The sequence below is a fragment of the Stomoxys calcitrans genome, chromosome 3 (assembly GCF_963082655.1).
Source record: "Stomoxys calcitrans chromosome 3, idStoCalc2.1, whole genome shotgun sequence".
In the NCBI taxonomy this organism is placed as follows: domain Eukaryota; kingdom Metazoa; phylum Arthropoda; class Insecta; order Diptera; family Muscidae; genus Stomoxys; species Stomoxys calcitrans.
This window is the reverse complement of record NC_081554.1, coordinates 184,818,042-184,839,037: the sequence shown is the minus strand read 5'-3', so window position 1 is coordinate 184,839,037 and position 20,996 is coordinate 184,818,042. Positions and strand designations below refer to the sequence as shown.

Genomic DNA, 20,996 nt, shown 5'->3' with positions numbered 1-20,996 from the left:
GGACGGACGGACGCGGCTAGATCGACTTAAAATAACATGACGATCAAGAATATATATTCTTTATGGGGTTTTAGAAGCATATTTCGAGATGTTACGAACAGAATGACGAAATTAGTATGCCCTCATTCTATGGTAGAGGCTATAAAAAACTCTAAATCTCCGTATGGAGTAAATAAATAAATCTGTGCCAAATTTCAGCTCAATATTTCAGTTTTTGAAGGCTGTAGCATGATAATAATTTTGTCATCATCCAATATTTAGAAAGTCCTGAAACTGAAGGTGTGGGCAGTCATTCAGGTTGTACAAACATGGAGGATATCCACCTTCCTAACTGTACTAGAAATTTTCTGTAAATTATAACCACTCTTCTTTTCTTTTCCTTTCTCACAATCGAGACAATATCAATATTCAAAATAACCTGCATAATGGCGCCTTTAAATGAAGAGCTTTCAGTGTTTCCCAAACATAAAATTTATCAGCACTTGAGAATGGCCAATGTAGCATAAGAAGGACAATAACAATGGTCTAAGTCATAAACCACAAATGTTTAAATGTATCGTTTAAGACTATCATAATGGGCCACACCACCCACTCATACACCCACTCACACCACAAAAATGCAATGTCACACTCACTCAAACATGCACACAGGACAAGCGGCATACTTAATCAAAAAGAAGCACAGCAAAGCCATGCAGTGAGTGAGTGAGTGAGTGAAGGAGAGAGGCAGGGAGAATGTATGAGAGATTGGTAAAACGAATATTCTAGCGTTTGTGCAATATTTGCCGCAACATTTGTCTTCTCAAAGATAAAAATCCCAACAATTTGGTGTGCCATGCAAAGTAAGGGCCCACATACTCATAAACAAACAAAAATTATTGCACCCACAGTCACATAGATATTCAGTCATGAATGTCCTTAGGTATGTACATTGGCTTTCCTTTTGTGCAAAATACAATGACACTTTGTTTATAGTCATTGTGCAGTCAATTACACAAACATTGTGGCAGCGTCACTGGCACAGCTTTGGAGACAGGAAAGATCCTTTCGGCAAATCCGTTGCCATTGTAATGGCATAAGAAAATGTAGTCAATGTCCTTGTTGATGTTGTTTGTTGGCACTGTCAGCGTCATTGCTTTTTAGCTGTGTGTGGCCCGCTAGGGCACAGTAACAGTCGGCAGTTGAACCCATCGCATCCTCTGAACTGCACTAGCATCACATACAAAATTGTGCTATGATTATGAGGGTGTTGACTTGTCGCTGAATGTCCTTGTTATGATGATTTTATACAATGAAGCAGAAAGCAGCGAGTGAGAGTGAGTGAGGGACCATACAGAAATTGTTGCAATTTTATTGTAAGCCATAACATTCTATTAATTTACTTTATTCGATATGGTTTAAATTTTATATTAATAAATTTTTATGTCCTCCACCATAAGATGGGAGTATACTAATTTTGTCATCCTGTTTGTAACTCCTTGAAAATTTTCAGCCAAATGGGATAGGAATTGCACCCTCTAGCAACTCAAGAAATCAATGAAATTATATGACAACAATATCAGGTCATGCACCGATTTGAGCCATACTTAACACAGTTGTTGGATATCATAACAAAATACTTTTTGCAAAATTTCATTCAAATCTGATAGGAATTGCGCCATCTAGTGGCTCAAGAAGTCAAGATTCAAGATCGGTTTATATGGCGGCTATATCAGGTTATTGACCGATTTGAACTTAACTTAGCACAGCTGTTGAAAGTCATAGCGAAACACGTCGTGCAAAATGTCATTCCAATCGGACAAAAAGTGCGCCCTCTAGAGTCTCAAGTAGTCAAGGCCCAGATCGGTTTATATGGCAGCTATATCACAATATGGACCGATATGGCCCATTTACAATCCCAACCGACCTACACTAATAAGAAGTATTTGTGCAAAATTTCAAGCGGCTAACTTTACTACTTCGAAAGTTAGCGTGCTTTCGACAGACAGACGGACGGACGGACATGGCTAGATCGACATAAAATGTCACGACGATCAAGAATATATATACTTTATGGGGTCTCAGACGAACAGACTCAAAAACGGCTGAACCGATTAACTTGAAATTTTAAAAGATTTTGTAGGTTGGTCTGGAAGGAAACATAGGCTATACATTTTTTGATATCAGAAGGGGGGCGGACTCTCCCCCTTACCCTAAATGTACTATCCATAAATAAAAGTGAGCCGATGGGGACAATATGGGACTCAAATGAAAGGTATTCAGGAGTAGAGTGCGAATTTCATATCAAAAATTGGGTCCAAGTGAATGAGGGGGCCGCCCCAGCACCAAAACACCCGAAAATTGGTTAAATGGACGATCATGACAATATGGGAATCAACTGAAAGTTATTCGGCTGTAGATTACGAATTTGGTCAGGAAGGAAGAATAGGCTATGCACTTTGTTGATATCGGATGGGGGATTGGGGTTGTTACCCCAAAAACAACACCCAAAATCTAAAGTAGACCAATCGGGACAATATGGGTATCAAATGAAAGGTGTTGGAGAGTAGAATACGAATATGATATCAAAATGTTAGTCTAAGTACCCATCGGACCGCCCCAACCTCAAAACTCCCTCAAATACACATTTTAAACGTTTGTGTCAATATGGGGCTCAAATAAAATGAAATTCGGGAGTAGATTACGAATTCAGCATTCAAAATCAGATCGAAATATAGGGGGATACCCCACCTCCTGAAAACGCCCCAAATGGGCATATGAACCTATCATGACTATATGGGATTCGGTTTGTTTGTTTTTTCCGTGGAATCAGAAACGTCTGAACCGATGATTGTGAAAATTGGTCTGGAAGGAAACATATGCTAAATAAGTTTTTAATATCGGATGGGGACAGATCCTCTTACCCCAAAAACTCCATCGAAAACCAAAAGTGGACCGATAGGCACAATATTGGAATCAAATGAAAGGTATTTGAAACTAGAAAACGAATATCATATTAAAATTTTGGTCCAAGTCTCCAAAACTGTTCCAAGTACGGTCCAAATAGGTCATTAACCTGATATAGCTCCCATATAAACCGATCTTCCGATTTGACCTCTTGAGCCCTTGGAAACCGCAGTTTTTGCCCGATTTGGCTGAAATATGGCATGTAGTGTTCCGTTATGGTTTCCAACAACAGTGTCAACTACGATCCAAATCGGTCTATAACTTGATATAGCACCCATATAAACCGATCTCCCGATTTGATTTCTTGAGCCCTTGGAAATCGCAATTTTTGTCCGATTTGGCTGAAATTTGGCATGTAGTGTTCCGTTATGACTTCTGGCAACTGTGCCAAGTACGGTCTCAATCGGTACCTCGATCATCCTTGTTTGGTTCGTGGAAGCTGTAATTTTTGCTGATTTGACAAAAATTTTAGCAGAATCCATGGTGGTCGGTTTTCAAAATTCGGCCTGGCCGAACTTAGCTCGCCTTTATTTGCTTTAATTTATTGTATTTTATTTTATTTTTTTTATTTTATTTTATTTTATTTTATTTTTTTATTTTATTTTAATTTATTTTATTTTTTTTTATTTTGTCAACTAATAGGCCCACGAATATCAAAAAGTTCGGATTCGAAGGATGGATATTTTATTTTATTTTATTTTATTTTATTTTATTTTATTTTATTTTATTTTATTTTATTTTATTTTATTTTATTTTATTTTATTTTATTTTATTTTATTTTATTTTATTTTATTTTATTTTATTTTATTTTATTTTATTTTATTTTATTTTATTTTATTTTATTTTATTTTATTTTATTTTGTTTTATTTTATTTTATTTTATCTTATTTTATTTTATTTTATTTTATTTTATTTTATTTTATTTTATTTTATTTTATTTTATTTTATTTTATTTTATTTTATTTTATTTTATTTTATTTTATTTTATTTTAATTTATTTTATTTTATTTTATTTATTTTATTTTATTTTATTTTATTTTATTTTATTTTATTTTATTTTATTTTATTTTATTTTATTTTATTTTATTTCATTTTATTTTATTTTATTTTATTTTATTTTATTTTATTTTATTTTATTTTGTAGGGAATGGATGAAGGGTCCAACCCTAGGATATATTAAGGGCAGGATGAAGGGTCCAACCCTAGCAGTTTTGAGGGCAAGATTAAGGGTCCAACCCTAGTGGTTTTATATTTCATTAAATTATGAATTTTATGAACAAATCCTAACCAGACGAAACGTCCTAGCTGGATAATGTTCAGTTTAATTTTATATTTATTTTACGGGCCAAGTCAGACTTAAAAGTCCTAACTTGTCCTCCTATGAGTTTCTTCCGCTTTAAATAATGAGACAACTGTCTTCGTTGAATGCTATTAGAAGAAGGATTTTATTTTTCACAAAGTTTAAGACTAAGCCTACAAGTGTTTGACAAACTTAATCTGTTATACACTCAAAACAAAAGAAAACATGTTATACAAACGAGAGTGAGAGTACTCACTATAGATCATATGACAAAACGTATAATAAAGAAAGAGACAAATGCTATTAGGTGAGTGATAATGATTCGAGTGTAAAATTGCAAATGAGAGAATAAATCCATGGTATATAAATCAATGGTATAAGTTAATGTTACAAATGGTAAAAATATCAATGGTATAAATCAAAACTCAAAAGAGTGTTTTAATATTTAACGTTAAAGAGAAATTGGTTACACTCAAGCAAAAATCTAAGTTCAAATAAAATTAAAGTGCATTACGTATAATATCAAAAATATAATTATCTTCAATGTGATTTATATAAAAGCTGCTTCTACATGCTCCCCCTCTGCCTCAGAAATCGTCCCGATGATGTGGCAGGACATTCCCGTATCTGTGTGGCTGTCGTCGGTTGCGGTAGGACCTTCTGTTCATTGTAGTATTACCTTCTGTGGCATTTGTTGAAGGTGGTATATTTTCGATGGGTTGTTGCATTATGTGTGTTGTGTCATTGGGTGTAACGTTTTTAGGCTTGAGTATCGGCTTTGTAGTAGTTGCATTCTTGTTCGTCGCAGTTGCATTTTCAAATTGCTCTGTGTTGTCTGTTGAAGAGGCTTTCCTAGGCCGACCTCTACGTTTGAGTTTATAAAGAGGTTTATCAGTATTTCCTTCATATAAGGTTAGGTCTGATGAGTGATAAGTTGCTATTGGAACACTGGGTTGATCCATTGAAGCTACAGTGTAACACGAGGTTCCCTTTTTGTTCAATATTATATATGGTCCATCACGCCGAGGTACCAGTTTTGAAGTGAGATTATTATCTTTCTTACTAAGAATGTGCGTTGAAATAAGCACTCTGTCACCAATTTCAAAGTTTTGCTGCGGTCTGCGTTTCAAATCTGCATATAGTTTGTTTCTGTCTTGCATCTTTTCTTGGCACTCCATTGCAAGGGAAAGGCTATCAGCAAGTCGAAGAAGGTGAGGTGTTATTTGAGGTACGAAATTTTCTGCTTTTACTATAGCTTTTAGATCTGTTTGAACTTGCATCGGTGTCCTCAATTCACGCCCAAATGTCAAATATGCGGCAGTATATCCAGTGGATGCACATTTCGCAGTATTCATGGCAAATCTTATGGATGGCAAATTAACATCCCAGGTGGTATGATCTTGACCAACGTAGATTGACAGCTGCACTTTTAAGTCACGGTTCTTTCGTTCCACCGGGTTGGCTTCCGGATGATACACCGGTGTAAATGACTGCACAATGCCTAAGCAGTAAGTGAGTTTTTGCATTACGCTCGAAATAAATTGTGTGCCATTATCTGAATGGACTCTTCTTGGAATTCCATATCGCAAAAAGACTTCGTTTAATAAAATTAATGCACAGTTCTCAGCTGAAGCAGTTTTTAAAGGAAATAACTCAGTCCAACGGCTACATAAATCCTCTACAATCAATATCCACTGGTGGTCTTGTGGGGTGCGTGGCAGTGGTCCAAACAAATCAATTGCTATTATTTCGAATCTCTGATTGCTGCTAACAGTTTTCAGAAGACCAGCAGGTTTTAAGTTTGAGGGCTTATAGCGTTGACACTCAATGCAGCATTTGACATAGTTTGTGATCTGTTTTCTCATACCTGGCCAATAATAATGTGGCGATATTCGACTGATTGTTCTATCGATTCCATAGTGACCAGCGGTAGAGACGTCATGAAAGTTATAAAGAATCATGCTACGCATTGACTCAGGAACTACCAATTGTCCATTTTCTGATTCTTCCTCAGAGCAAAATCTATATAGAACACCATCTAACATGATATAACCTCTGCCTGTGTATTTAGACACATTTTCGTCATCATTTTCGAATGAATCAATTATGGCTTTCAATGCTGGGTCTTTTATTTGTGCCTCTCTGAAGTCTTCAGCTCCTTTGTGTGGAAAATCGATTTCAATGGCCATACATTCGCACTTTAGCTCATTGTGGCTCTCCAGCAAGCAAGGTGGTCTTGAAAGGGTGTCTGCCACAATATTTTGGCGACCAGGGGTATATTCAAATCGAATGTTAAATGTCTGGAGTTGTAGAGCCCATCTTGCTAGACGACCTGTTGGGCTTTTTAGGCTAAATAGCCATTTTAAGGGCTGATGATCAGTGAGCACCAAAACTTCAGAACCTTCGATATAACCCCTAAATTTTTGAACTGCCCATACTACCGCCAAGGCTTCTCTTTCTGTCGTAGAGTAGTTTTTCTCGGCTACCAATAATAATCGACTCGCATATTCGATTATATGCTCTTCCTCCTTCTCCCCCTGGACTAAAACAGCCCCCAAAGCATAGTTGCTTGCATCAGTTTTCAATATGAATGGCAAATTTTCGTCAACTTGTTTTAAAATCGGTGGAGAGGACAGAAGGTTTTTCATGGTATCAAAAGCTGACTGCTCTCTTTCTGACCATCGCCAAATAGCGTTTTTCTTGATTAAATCTGATAAAGGTTTAGAAACGTTGGCAAAAGAAGGAATGAAACGCCTGTACCATGAGCACGTTTGTAAAAATGACAAAACTTCTTTTGGATTTCTTGGTTTAGGCCTTTCCATTATAGCTTTTGTCTTTTCTGGATCGGGTTTGAGTCCTTTGGTAGTAAGAATATGCCCAAGGTATTTGATGGCTGGCTTGCAAAAGAAACATTTTTCTCGGTTGAGATGAAATCCGAACATTTTAAGTCGTTCAAATATTTGTTTTAAATCGGATATATGTGAACCCAAATCTTTTGAACAAATAATGATGTCATCCAAATACGCCAGGATTAATATATTCGGTAGGCCATTGCGAAACTTATCAATAAGACGTTGGAACGTAGCTGGGGCATTTTTTAAGCCAAAAGGCATTCTATTAAACACATATATACCAAACGGTGTTGTGAAGGCAGTCTTCTTTCTATCCTTTTCCGCAACTTTTATCTGCCAGTAACCGGAACGCAAGTCTAAGGTCGACATGAATGGCGTGGTTTTCGCTGAGTGTAAAAGATCATCGATCCTTGGTAAAGGATATGTATCTGCAGTAGTTATCGCATTTAGGCGACGATAGTCAACGCATAGTCTAATTGAACCATCTTTTTTAGGAATCAGAACAACTGGGAATGCCCATGGAGATTCTTCTTCTTGTATGATGCCTTTTTCCAACATTTTATCTAGCTCAGCTTTTAAAACAGTTTTCATTTTTGGCGAAATCCTGTATGGGGCGTTAGCTATGGGTTCATGTGATCCTGTTTTTATATAGTGTTCTACATGAGGTGCTGGAATATCAATGTCCTCAAATATTTCCTTTTCAGCTACCAGTAATTCTTCAAGTGATTTTCTTTCTTTTTCGGTCAAATGTGGACCTTCACTTCGACGGAGCTTTATATCAATTGAATTTAATTCAATTGGTGTGAATATTTCATCGCAATACTCATCGTATTTTACTTTCTTTGGAGGTGGAAAAAGACTTGAAACAGATTGGATTTCGGTATTTTCTGAAACTGAGTCTTTAAAGATTTTGTTTATACTTTTTGGCGAGTAATCATTGCCATTCTCGAACCAGGACAAAAAGTCTTTTACATCGTCTGGTGTCTCATTCACCTTTTTAATCGAAGAAATACTATTTAGTATACCAGGTTGATGAAGTTTGAAGCTAAAATTTGTTGACGGATCATCTTTAAAATGCCATATACGTTGGGCTAGGTCCAGAACAATATTATTTTCTTCAAGGAAATCTATTCCTAGTAGGGTTCTGTTTCCTATAGCCTTGGGCAAACAAATGAAACGTATTTTCTTAAAGCGTTTTCCAATTATAATATCCACTACTGTAGAGTATACGGTCTCATTTCTAGCAATACCATCTGCCAGTATAATCTCAGCGCATACTTTTTGGAATGGTACCTCTTTTTGAATTAGCTTTTGATAAAGATGGTAACCAGCAACGCTAGTTCGAGCTGCGGTGTCAAAATATGCCTCTCCCTGTAAACCATTTACATTTATGTCCACCACTGGGACGTTACGTCCCACTACTGTAGAATGCATGGAATTAAAATCAAGGTGACCATCTCTTGGATCAGTATTCGAATTTGTTTTATTACAGAATGGGCAATTTGAGCGGTAGTATCCTGCTGCTCCACATCCGTAACAGTTCAAATTTGTTTCTGGCCTTTCCTTAGCATTTTTGTGCTTTTCTGCTTCAATTTTCTTGAAACAATTTTCTGCCAAATGGTTTCGTTTTCTGCAGAAAGTGCATCTTAGGACAGATTTTCCCTGATTTTCGGCTGGCTTTGACTTTTCTTCCACCTTATCTTGCCTATTCTCAGCAACAAGCATTTCAATTTCCCTTGCCTTACATAGGAGATCATGAAAAGATGTTACGCTTTCTCTTTGAATTCTTTCTCGGATTTTCAAACTAAGCTGGCTAAATATCATGTTAAGCATAGTATTTTCTGAAAGTTTTTCTGATAGTTGTGCGAAAAGTCGTCGCTTTCTACAAATGAAACTGTCTGTAGTCTCAAACAACTTTTGTTTTTCTTGCGCAATCTCACTGAATATTCGCCAATCTGGTTTTGGAGGTGCAAAGGCTCCTCGTAAAAGATCTACAGCATCATTGAATGTCTTCGCTTCATCCTTGACTCCTTGCCACCAACTGGAAGCGTAGCCTTCTAATAATAGGGGAAGACTAGTGAGTGCCAGAAAGTCTGAAATATTTTCGGCTTCTTTATAGACTAAAATTGTAGCTAAAAAATCTTCTACGTTTGTCGAATTTCGGTTGCCATGAAAACGAGCTGTGCAGTTACTAAATGTCGATTTGACTTCTTGTCTGACGCTTAAACCACTTATGAGTGTTCTGAATTGGGCATCGCTTAAGACCATATTTCGTGAAGCCTCGCTTGTGGTTCCAGAAGAACCTTTTGTACTAGCGCTTGTACTTGCACTTGTACTAGAACTAGTATTTGAATTTGCCTTGGCAACATTCTGAGTGCGGTCCAACTCCATTGCTAATCCACTGTTTAGGGTATCAGTTAAAGATGACGTTGAACGTGGGCTTCGCCTTACAGCCATATATGGTAAAATATATTTTCAAAATAGGGGAACCCTGTTTAAGAGAATCTTCTTCAACCTCGCTGCCTATAGCAATATCCCCTCTCTTTATATGGAATATCACTCAAATTCAAAGCAACAACGCAAGCCTTCTTTGCAACGACAACAACGAATGGTCAAACCGATGACTGAGATGATGAATTGCAATAACAACAGAAGCAAATGAAATAATGGTTATGCTGAAGATATGCAACAACAACTACAGAAGCAACAGAAATGATGATCGTGGTGATGATTTGCAACAACAACACTGGTGGGATTTGACGACTAATGCAATTGAGTATCAGCAAGAACGCAATAATGCACTGAAACCAAACCAATGCTGGACAACAACAACAATACTCCAAGAATAATCAGAGCAGTATGGTCGGACAAATGTTTGATGACGTCAGCACCACGTTGAAACCACAGAAATAGTAAAAATCTTATTAATTTTCAGGAAACTTAAGTTTTTGTTGGGCGCCAATTGTAGGGAATGGATGAAGGGTCCAACCCTAGGATATATTAAGGGCAGGATGAAGGGTCCAACCCTAGCAGTTTTGAGGGCAAGATTAAGGGTCCAACCCTAGTGGTTTTATATTTCATTAAATTATGAATTTTATGAACAAATCCTAACCAGACGAAACGTCCTAGCTGGATAATGTTCAGTTTAATTTTATATTTATTTTACGGGCCAAGTCAGACTTAAAAGTCCTAACTTGTCCTCCTATGAGTTTCTTCCGCTTTAAATAATGAGACAACTGTCTTCGTTGAATGCTATTAGAAGAAGGATTTTATTTTTCACAAAGTTTAAGACTAAGCCTACAAGTGTTTGACAAACTTAATCTGTTATACACTCAAAACAAAAGAAAACATGTTATACAAACGAGAGTGAGAGTACTCACTATAGATCATATGACAAAACGTATAATAAAGAAAGAGACAAATGCTATTAGGTGAGTGATAATGATTCGAGTGTAAAATTGCAAATGAGAGAATAAATCCATGGTATATAAATCAATGGTATAAGTTAATGTTACAAATGGTAAAAATATCAATGGTATAAATCAAAACTCAAAAGAGTGTTTTAATATTTAACGTTAAAGAGAAATTGGTTACACTCAAGCAAAAATCTAAGTTCAAATAAAATTAAAGTGCATTACGTATAATATCAAAAATATAATTATCTTCAATGTGATTTATATAAAAGCTGCTTCTACAATTTTATTTTATTTTATTTTATTTTATTTTATTTTATTTTATTTTATTTTATTTTATTTTATTTTATTTTATTTTATTTTATTTTATTTTATTTTATTTTATTTTATTTTATTTTATTTTATTTTATTTTATTTTATTTTATTTTATTTTATTTTATTTTATTTTATTTTATTTTATTTTATTTTATTTTATTTTATTTTATTTTATTTTATTTTATTTTATTTTATTTTATTTTATTTTATTTTATTTTATTTTATTTTATTTTATTTTATTTTATTTTATTTTATTTTATTTTATTTTATTTTATTTTATTTTATTTTATTTTATTTTATTTTATTTTATTTTATTTTATTTTATTTTATTTTATTTTATTTTATTTTATTTTATTTTATTTTATTTTATTTTATTTTATTTTATTTTATTTTATTTTATTTTATTTTATTTTATTTTATTTTATTTTATTTTATTTTATTTTATTTTATTTTATTTTATTTTATTTTATTTTATTTTATTTTATTTTATTTTATTTTATTTTATTTTATTTTATTTTATTTTATTTTATTTTATTTTATTGCATTTTTTTTATTTTGTCAACTAATAAGCCCTCGAAGATCAAAAAGTTCGGATTTGAAGGATGTCATCTCTCCTTCAAGTAGAAAATAAATAACCCTCCATTCATGTCGGTGTTTTTGTTTTCGGTAGCATAAACATCTGCCATCGGCAACCTTGGCAACCTTGTTATCATTGAATATAGTGTTTTTTGTTGTTGTAATTTGCTTGTAACCACTTGAATCATAACTAGGCCCTTTAAGCTCACAACCTCTTATATTCACTCTCTCTCTTTCTCTGTCTCGCACCCACTTCAAACCATTTACCTTGCCAGTCTCTCTAACACTTGTGGGAGCAAAAAAAAGAGAAACTCAAGCACCTATCTTTAAACACCTTTCCATACGTACTCATACACCAAAGCAGTAGCACAGATAAAAAACTATCAAACTCCACAACATCAGTTTGTGTATGACTTAAGGTAATTTGCAATTTTTTGTTGTTATTTTCCATTTTTTTTCCCCTCTACCTTTTATCTTGGTGAGTTTTTGTTTTACTTTGTTATACAATTTGCCGTTTTTTTTTCTTGGGTGCGGGGGTCTTTGTTTTGTAGCCCAGTGTTGCCTGGCATTGCTATTTTTGCCTCAATTCCTTTATGTGTTCAAAGGTTACTGAACATGTAATGGCGGTTTTTTCCATTTTTCGAATTTATGATACCTCAATGGGTCTTTTTTTTACAATCTATTGCTTGTAAGTGTGAGTATGGCAAGTGTAGAGCAAATTGAAGAGTAATTTGTGTAGCTGCTATAAGGGGTTTTGTTTTTTTTTGTTTGTGTTGCAAAGGTTTTTTTTAGTTGTTGTGCAAGTACTAGGGCTCAGCATAACTGGTATAAGAAAACAAATAGGCATAGTTTTTTGCCCAAAACACAACACAAGATTTGCTAGCAGATCAATGCTACGATAGGAAAGTATTTGAAGTGATTGCTAGCAAGTGTGAAAGAGTTAGAATCAGAACTGTACGGGAGATCGGTTTATAGAGGAGCTGTATTAGGCTATAAACCGATTCATGTCATATTCGACACGTATGTTTAAGGTCATGAGAGAAACCGTTGAACAAAATTTCAGACAAATCGGAAAATACTTGCTCTCTTTAGCGGCTCAAGAAGTCAAGACCCCACATCGGATTATATGGCAGCTATATCAGGTTATGGACAGATTTGAATTCTTGGCACAGTTGTTGAATGCCATAACAAAACACCTCATGCAAAATTTCAGCTAAATCAAATAATAATTGCGCCCTCTAGTGGCTCGAGAAGTCAAGATCCCAGATCGGTTTATACGGCAGCTATATCAGGTTATGAACCAATTTAAACCATTCTTAATACAGTTGTTGAAAGTTATAACAAAACATTTCATGCAAAATTTCAGCCAAATCGGATAATAATTGCGCCCTCTAGTGGCTCTAGAAGTCAAGACCCCAGATCGGTTTATATGGCAGCTATATCAGGTTATGGATCGATTTGAACTATTCTTAGCACAGTTGTTGAATGTGATAATGAAACACCTCATGCGAAATTTCAGTCAAATCGGAAAGGAATTGTGCCCTCTAGACGCTGAAGAAGTCAAGACCCCAGATCGGTTTATAAGGCAGCTATATAAGGTTATGCATCGATTTGAACCATACTTGGCACAGTTGTTGGATACCATAACAAAACACGTCGTGCGAAATTTCATTCCAATCGGATAAGAATTGCGCCCTCTAGAGGCCCAAAAAGTCAAGACCCACGATCGGTTTATATGGCAGGTATATCAAAACATAGACCGATATGGCCTATTTACAATCCCAACCGACCTACACTAATAAGAATTTTTTTTAATTTATTATTATATTTATTTATTATAATTAAGGATTTATTTATTATAATTAAGAATTGCGCCCTCTAGAGGCTGAAGAAGTCAAGACCCCATATCGGTTTATATGGCACCTATATAAGGTTATGAACCGATTTGAACTATACTTAGCATAGTTATTGGAAGTGATACCAAAACACCCCATGCAAAATTTCAGGCAAATTGGATAAGATATACGCCCTCTAGAGGTTCAAGAAGTCAAGACCCCAGATCGGTTTATATGGCACCTATATAAGGTTATGAACCGATTTGAACTATACTTAGCATAGTTATTGGAAGTGATACCAAAACACAAAATGCAAAATTTCAGGCAAATCGGATAGGCCCATAGACATACTTATTTCAATGTGGCTTAGATCGGTCCATATTTGGATATAGCTGTCATATATACCGATCCGCCGATTATGGGTCTTAGGCACATAAATGGCTCATTTAGTGTCCGATTTTGCCAAAATTTGGGACAGTGAGTTATTTTAGGCCACTAGACATCTTAATTCTTCAATTTGTCTCAGATCGGTCCAGATTTGGATATAGCTGACATATAGACCGATCCCCGATTCAAGGTTTTGGGCCCATAAAAGGCGCATTTATTGTCCGAGTTCTCTGAAATATGGGATAATGAGTTGTGTTATGCCCCTCGACATAATTCTGAAATATGGCATAAATCGGTTAAGATTTGGATATAGCTGCCATATAGACCGATCTCTTGATTTAAGGTTTTGAACCCATAAAAGGCGCTTTTATTGTCCGATTTCGCCGAAATATGGGACAGTGAGTTGTGCTAGGACCTTCGACATCCCTCTTCAATTTGGCTGAGATCGGTCCAGATTTGAATATAGCTGCCATATAGACCGATCTCTCGCTTTAATGTCTTGGGCCCATAAAAGGCGCACTTATTACCCGATTTCGCCGAAATTTGGGACAGTCAGTTGTGTTCAGCCAATCGACATTCTTCTTCAATTTGGCGCTAATCGGTTCAGATTTGGATTTAGCTGCCATATTGACTGATCCCCGATTTAAGATTTCGGGCCCATAAAAGGCGCATTTATTGTCCGATGTCCCCGAAACTTGGGACAGTACTTTGTGTTAGGCTCTTCGACATTTTTGTGCAACTTGGCCCAAATCGGTCCAGATTTTGATATAGCTGTCATATAGATCGATATCTCGATCTAAATTTTTGGCTCCATAAAAGGCGCATTTATAATCCGTTTTTACTGAGATTTGTCACAGTGACTTATGTTAGGCTCTTCGACATCCGTGTCGTATGTGGTGCAGATCGGTTTACTTTAAGATAAAGCTAATGACTGGTACTTATTAGTATTTGGTCCAAATCGGAACATATTTCGATGTAACTGCTATGGGACATAAGGTATGCAATTTTCAGTGGATTTCGATGAAAGGTAGTTCACATATAAACCCGAGTCGGTGGATATCCAAAGTTCGGCCCGGTCGAACTAAACACATTTTTACTTGTTTTTTTTTATATCCTCCACCTTAGGATGGGGGTATACAAATTTCGTCATTCTGTTTGTAACTACTCAAAATATTCGTCTGAGACCCCATAAAGTTTATATTTTCTTGATCGTCGTGACATTTTATGTCGATCTAGCCACGTCCGTCCGTCTGTCCGTCCGTCCGTCCGTTCGTCTGCCTGTCGAAAGCACGCTAACTTCCGAAGGAGTAAAGCTAGCCGCTTGAAATTTTGCACAAATACTTCTTACTAGTGTAGGTCGGTTGGTATTGTAAATGGACCATATCGGTCCATGTTTTGATATAGCTGCCATATAAACCGATCTTGGGTCTTGACTTCTTGAGCCTCTGGAGTGCGCAATTCTTATCCGATTGGAATGAGATTTTACACGACGTGTTTTGTTATGATATCCAACAACTGTGCCAAGTACGGTTCATATCGGTCCATAACCTGATATAGCTGCCATATAAACCGATCTTGTGTCTTGACTTCTTGAGCCTCTAGAGTGCGCAATTATTATCCGATTTGCCTGATTTGTACGACGGATTCTCATGACCATCAACATACGTGTTTATTATGGTCTGAAACGGCCTATAGCCCGATATAGCTCCCATATAAATCGATCTCTCTATTTTACTTCTTGGGCCCGCAAAGGGCGCAATTCTTATTCGAATTGGCTGACATTTTACACAGGTCTCCCACATGTAATTTAATTGTGGGCCAAACCGGACCATATCTTGATATCGCTCGAATAGCAGAGCAAATCTTTTCTTATATCCTTTTTTGCCTTAGAAGAGATGTCAGGAAAAGAACTCGACAAATGCGATCTATGATGGAGGGTATATAAGATTCGGCCCGGCCGAACTTAGCACGCTTTTACTTGTTTTACCCTACACCACTACGATCGTCTTCATAGTTGGTATGGACATTTCGTTCGGCCTAGAGACGAAGCCTATTGAAATTGGGAAAATCGGTTCCGATTTGGATATAGCTCCCATATATATGTTTGTTCGATTTGCAGTAATACTGCTATAAAATGGTTATTTGTTAAGCGATTCTCTTGAGTTTTGTTGGGAAGGATTTTCTCTAGACTCTCGACATTACTGGTGGATTTTATAAAAATCGGTCCAGATTTGGATATAGCTTTCATATATATGTTCGTCCGATTTGCAGTAATAATGCAATAAAATGGTCAATTGTTAAGCGTTTCTCGTAAATTTTGTTAGAAAGGATTTTCTCTAGAATCTCGACATTACTAGTGGATTTTATGGATATCGGTTCAGATTTGGATATAGCTTTCATATATATGTTCGTCCGATTTGCAGTAATACTGTATAAAACGGTCATTTGTTAAGCGATTTTCTTGAGTTTTGTTAGGAAGGATTTTCTCTAGACTCTCGACATTACTAGTGGATTTTATGGAAATCGGTCCAGGTTTAGATATAGCTTTCATATATATGTTCGTCCGATTTGCAGTAATAATGCAATGAAATGGTCGTTTGTTAAGCGATTCTCTTGAATTTTGTTACGAAGGATTTTCTCTAGACTCTCGACATTACTAATGAATTTTATGGAAATCGGTTGAGATTTAGATATAGCTTCCATATATATGTTCGTCCGATTTGCAGTAATAATGCAATAAAGTGGTTATTTATTAAGCGATTCTCTTGAGTTTTGTTGGGAAGGATTTTCTCTAGACTCTCGACATTATTAGTGGATTTTATGGAAATCGGTTCAGATTTAGATATAGCTTCCATATATATATATCGTCCGATTTTTACTCCTAGAGCCACTGCAAGCGCATTTATCGACCAATCTTGCCAAAATTTTGTACAATTCTTTCCCCGACAACTTCCACAATATCTATAAATTTCGATCGAAATCGGTACAGATTTAGATATAGGTGTCATATATATATGTTCGTCCGATTTTCTAATTTATTGAGAAATTTTGCCAAAATTTTGCGCAACACTTTCCTTGACGTCTACCCCGATATCTAAGAAGTTTGCTCGAAATCTGTTCAGATTTAGATATAGCTCCCATATATATATGTTCGTCCGATTTTAAGAAATATTACAATAAAGTGCTCATTTGTTAAACGATTTTCTCGAAATTCGGCATGAAGGATGTTCTTATGACTTTCGACATTACTGGTGAGTTTCGTAGAAATCGGTTCAGATTTAGATATAGCTGTCATATATATATATCGCCCTATTTTCACTCCTAGAGCCACTGCAAGCGCATTTATCGACCAATCTTGCCAAAATTTTTTACAATTCTTTCCCCGACGTCTTTCACAATATCTATAAATTTCGGTCGAAATCGGTTCAGATTTAGATATAGGTGTCATATATATATGTTCGTCCGATTTTCACTTCTAGAGTCACAACAACCTAATTTATTGACCAATCTTGCCAAAACTTGCGCAACGCTTTCCTTGACGTCTACCCCGATATCTAAGAAGTTTGCTCGAAATCGGTTCAGATTTAGATATAGCTGTCATATATGTAAATCGCCCGATTTTTACTCCAAGAGCCATTGCAAGCGCATTTATCGACCAATCTTGCCAAAATTTTGCGCAACGCTTTCCTTGACGTCTACCCCGATATCTAAGAAGTTTGCTCGAAATCGGTTCAGATTTAGATATAGCTGTCATATATGTAAATCGCCCGATTTTTACTCCCAGAGCCATTGCAAGCGCATTTATTGACCAATCTTGCCAAAATTTTGCACAACGCTTTCCTCGACGACTACCATGTTATCTGAGAAGTTTGCTCGAAATCGGTTCAGAATTAAAAATAGCTCCCATATATATGTTCTTCAGATTTTAGCTAATTTGCAATAATGTTGTCATTTGTCACCCGTAGTTATAAAATTTGAACATATGCTTGAAATGTGGTACGAATTGTTTAATAACCCTTTTGAAAACATCCGCCGAGGTCCATCAAAATTGGTTTAGAATTGGATAAAGCCCCCACATTGTACTTATAGGGAAGGTGTAGGGTATTATACAGTCGGCACCGCCCGACTTTTGCCCTTCCTTAAAGGTTTCTTTGACATCTTTCAACAAGCAGAAATCTTTACCTTTATGGGCTTACTTTTTTCTTCCCTCCCTCGTTCTCACAAAATTTATTGAATTTTCTTGTCGTGGGCATGTGTGTCTGCGTGACCGCTTACCGCTCTCACCACCATGTCAAATGTCAGTTCGATTATAAAAATAAATTCTTTAATTATTCATTTCAATTATATCCGTTTCCTATGCTGTCTGTCAATGCCTATTAAATATGCCATATTGTTAGCAACCTCGAAAACCAGAAATGTGTTTGTTTAAAAATCAAAAAGAAAAAAACAACCAACCAACCAACCTATCTATTTGTAATGAAATTGGTTTTAATGTCATTGTTATGTGTCAATTTCCTCCTGCATGTTATGGCATAGTAGGGACGTATGAAGGAATTTGCCGCCTCCTACAGCGGGGAGTCACATTTGTGTGCTGAAGAGGCTAAATAAAACCCACATTCGTTTAATTAAAAACAGAAACATAGAAAGAGAGAGAGAGAGAGGGAGAGAGACAGAGTATGGTGGGGTAAATAAATTACTATAGCCTGAAATTGAGTATAAAATTGAATTGGAGATTGTTATAAATTTTTATGGGCCAAAGCTTTATAACCATATAACACAAAATCGATGGGTGTTGCTAAGGGAGTGCGATTTTCTGCTGGCTTTGTGAATTTCCCTTGAATTGAATCGCATAGTGGGTGTTTGAGAGAGAGATGGGGGGAAAGAGGCAGCCAAACTTTGGGTTTTTCCCGCACAAATCCAAAATAGCAAAACTAAAATCAATCAATGTCATTTCAAAGTGAATATCTATGCAAACTAAATTTACAAAAAAAAATACCCTCAAATATCCATGTAACAATTGAATAACATTCAAGCATTGTTGCTAGTTTATCAGTCATCAGTATGGGATTTAAATTTATTGCTATTGCCAGCACTCAGCGTTTTTTTTTCCTTTGTAACGAATTCTGGACTGCTCCTCCATTCGTTGGATGGTTTTTTTTTTCTCTTCCTTTCATGGCTTAGCCATTGAATAAAGAACTAATTTTAGATAGAATCTTCCAGTGGATTTTTTGTGTTTTAGTATTCTGCAGACAACAAATTTGAGAACAAAGAAAAATGATAACAAGAGCATAAAATATTTGGCTTTGTAAGGAATAACTAAATTTTTGGAAAAAAAAAAGCAAGACAAAGACGTCGAAAAACGTGCAAATAATAAACTACGAAAGAGCTGGTGTAAATGGTTGTTTTCAAACAACACAAAGAATTGAATTTGTTTGTTATTAAATTTTTTAAAAAAAATTATTTTGTTACTTTTGTTGAGCTATTTAATGCTTGGACAATTTTTAAAGTAAGTATGAGTGTGCAGAATAAGATATAATTCTTATAAACCATACGCCAGGGTGGTCATTCAAATTAATATAAATCATACAACACGGTGTACGGTACTTCATATTAACAAGCTTTAGTCCAAAACATCAGTTGTTGCTGAATTTGTAATTGCTCTGAAGTAAAGGATTGCCGTTAGGGTCAAATCCAATAATCCATTATCGGGAAGTGGGTCTATAAGGCAGCTATATTCAAAATATGATATGAATTGGACAAAACTCGTCAAGAAAATTAAGGTAACTAATGCTGTTGTGACGCGGAAAGCCGAGTCGCTCGTTTTTGTTCCCACGTATACAGTGCCAGTGCAACTTACGTTGTGACATCTAGTTTTAAAGTTGTTGAGTGAATGAATTGAATTCCTGATCTTAGTCTGTTTTGCCGCAAATCTGAAATTAGCGTAGTTAGTCTATTTTATCAAAGCATCGAACGTTTTTGTATGGTAATTGTCAACGGAAAACATAGGCTTAACACCACACAAGAGTTAAATTCTGCAATGAACGACTCGACTCGGCATTACCAATAGAGGGAATTTGTGTAAACAAGATACAGTTGTCCCGAAGAGTACCAAAAGGGCAAGGCCAGCTTGAAAAGGGACAGTTAAGTGGGAAGTGAAGTTGTGGCAGTAACCAGGTAAATGGAGTAAAAACAAGTACAAACGGTTTAAGTTCGGCCCTGCTGAACTTTGGACAATTGCTGGAAGTCATAACAGTACACTACATGCAAAATTTCGGCCAAATCGGACAAAAATTGCGGCTTGTAAAGGCTCAAGAAGTTAAATCGGAAGGTCGGTTTATATTTGAACTATACCTGGTTAGAATCGTACTTAACATAGCCATTGGAAATCATAAAGGAACACTATGTGCAAAATTTCAGTCAAATGGGATAAAAATCGCGGCTTCCAGGGGCTCAAGAAATCAAATAGGGAGATCGGTTTATATAGGAGCTATATCAGGTTTTAGACCAATTTGGACATCACTTAGTGCAGTTATTGAAAGTCATAATAGAACACGACATGCAAGATTTTAGCCAAATCGGAAAAAATTGAGGCTCTCAGGTGCTCAAGAAGTCAAATCGGGAGATCGGTATATAGGAGAGCTATATTAGGTTACAGACCGATCGGAATTGTACTTAACATAGCAATTGGAAGTTATAACGGAACACAACGTCAAAATTTCAGCCAAATCGGAGAAAAAGTGCGGCTTCCAGGACATCAAGAAGAAAATCGTGAGATCGGTTTATATCTAAATCTCAACCGATATGGCCCATTTGCAATCCCCAACGGCCAACATCAATATTCAGTAACTGTTCGAAATTTCATGCGGTTAGCTCTACGCGTTCGACCGCTGTCGGGATTTCGACAGACGGACATGGCTAGATTGAGTCAGAACGTCGAGAAGATCAAAAATGTATATAGTTTATGGGGTCTTAGGCGATTATTTCGAGGTTTTATTAAAGGAATGACTAAATTAGAACACCCCCAACCTATGGTGGTGGGTACAAAAATAAATTCTTTAAACTGAATTGACAGTTTTCGTGCTAAAGTCGTGCATAAAAATGATAATCGAACCACAAATGCCTTCGTATATTGCAAAATATGACGCACTGCTCAGTCAAAACTGCAAAGAGTTAAATGCCCCCGAAACTAGTGGAGATATCGTAGACCTCATGCGGGATATTTTGTAGGGATTTTGAGCACGGCGGGGCCGAACTCTGGATACCCACCACCTAGAGCAAATATGTAAACCACCTTTCGTCATAAATCCGTGAAAAATGCATATTTTATGCCCCACAGCAGCTATATCGAAATATGGTTCGATTTGGATCAAAT

General features: G+C 35.9%; 1 protein-coding gene across 1 annotated transcript in view; it reads right to left on the bottom strand.

Annotated features, from left to right (window-relative positions):
* Window positions 1-17,905, bottom strand: part of LOC106093690 (gamma-aminobutyric acid type B receptor subunit 1) — a 400,156-nt gene extending 382,251 nt beyond the window's left edge. The window contains exon 1 of the mRNA XM_059366135.1: window positions 17,821-17,905. Coding sequence (XP_059222118.1) covers window positions 17,821-17,877 — 57 coding nt within the window. The 5' untranslated portion in view covers window positions 17,878-17,905. The remainder of the gene's footprint in view (window positions 1-17,820) is intronic.
* Between the last annotated feature and the right edge of the window lie 3,091 nt (window positions 17,906-20,996).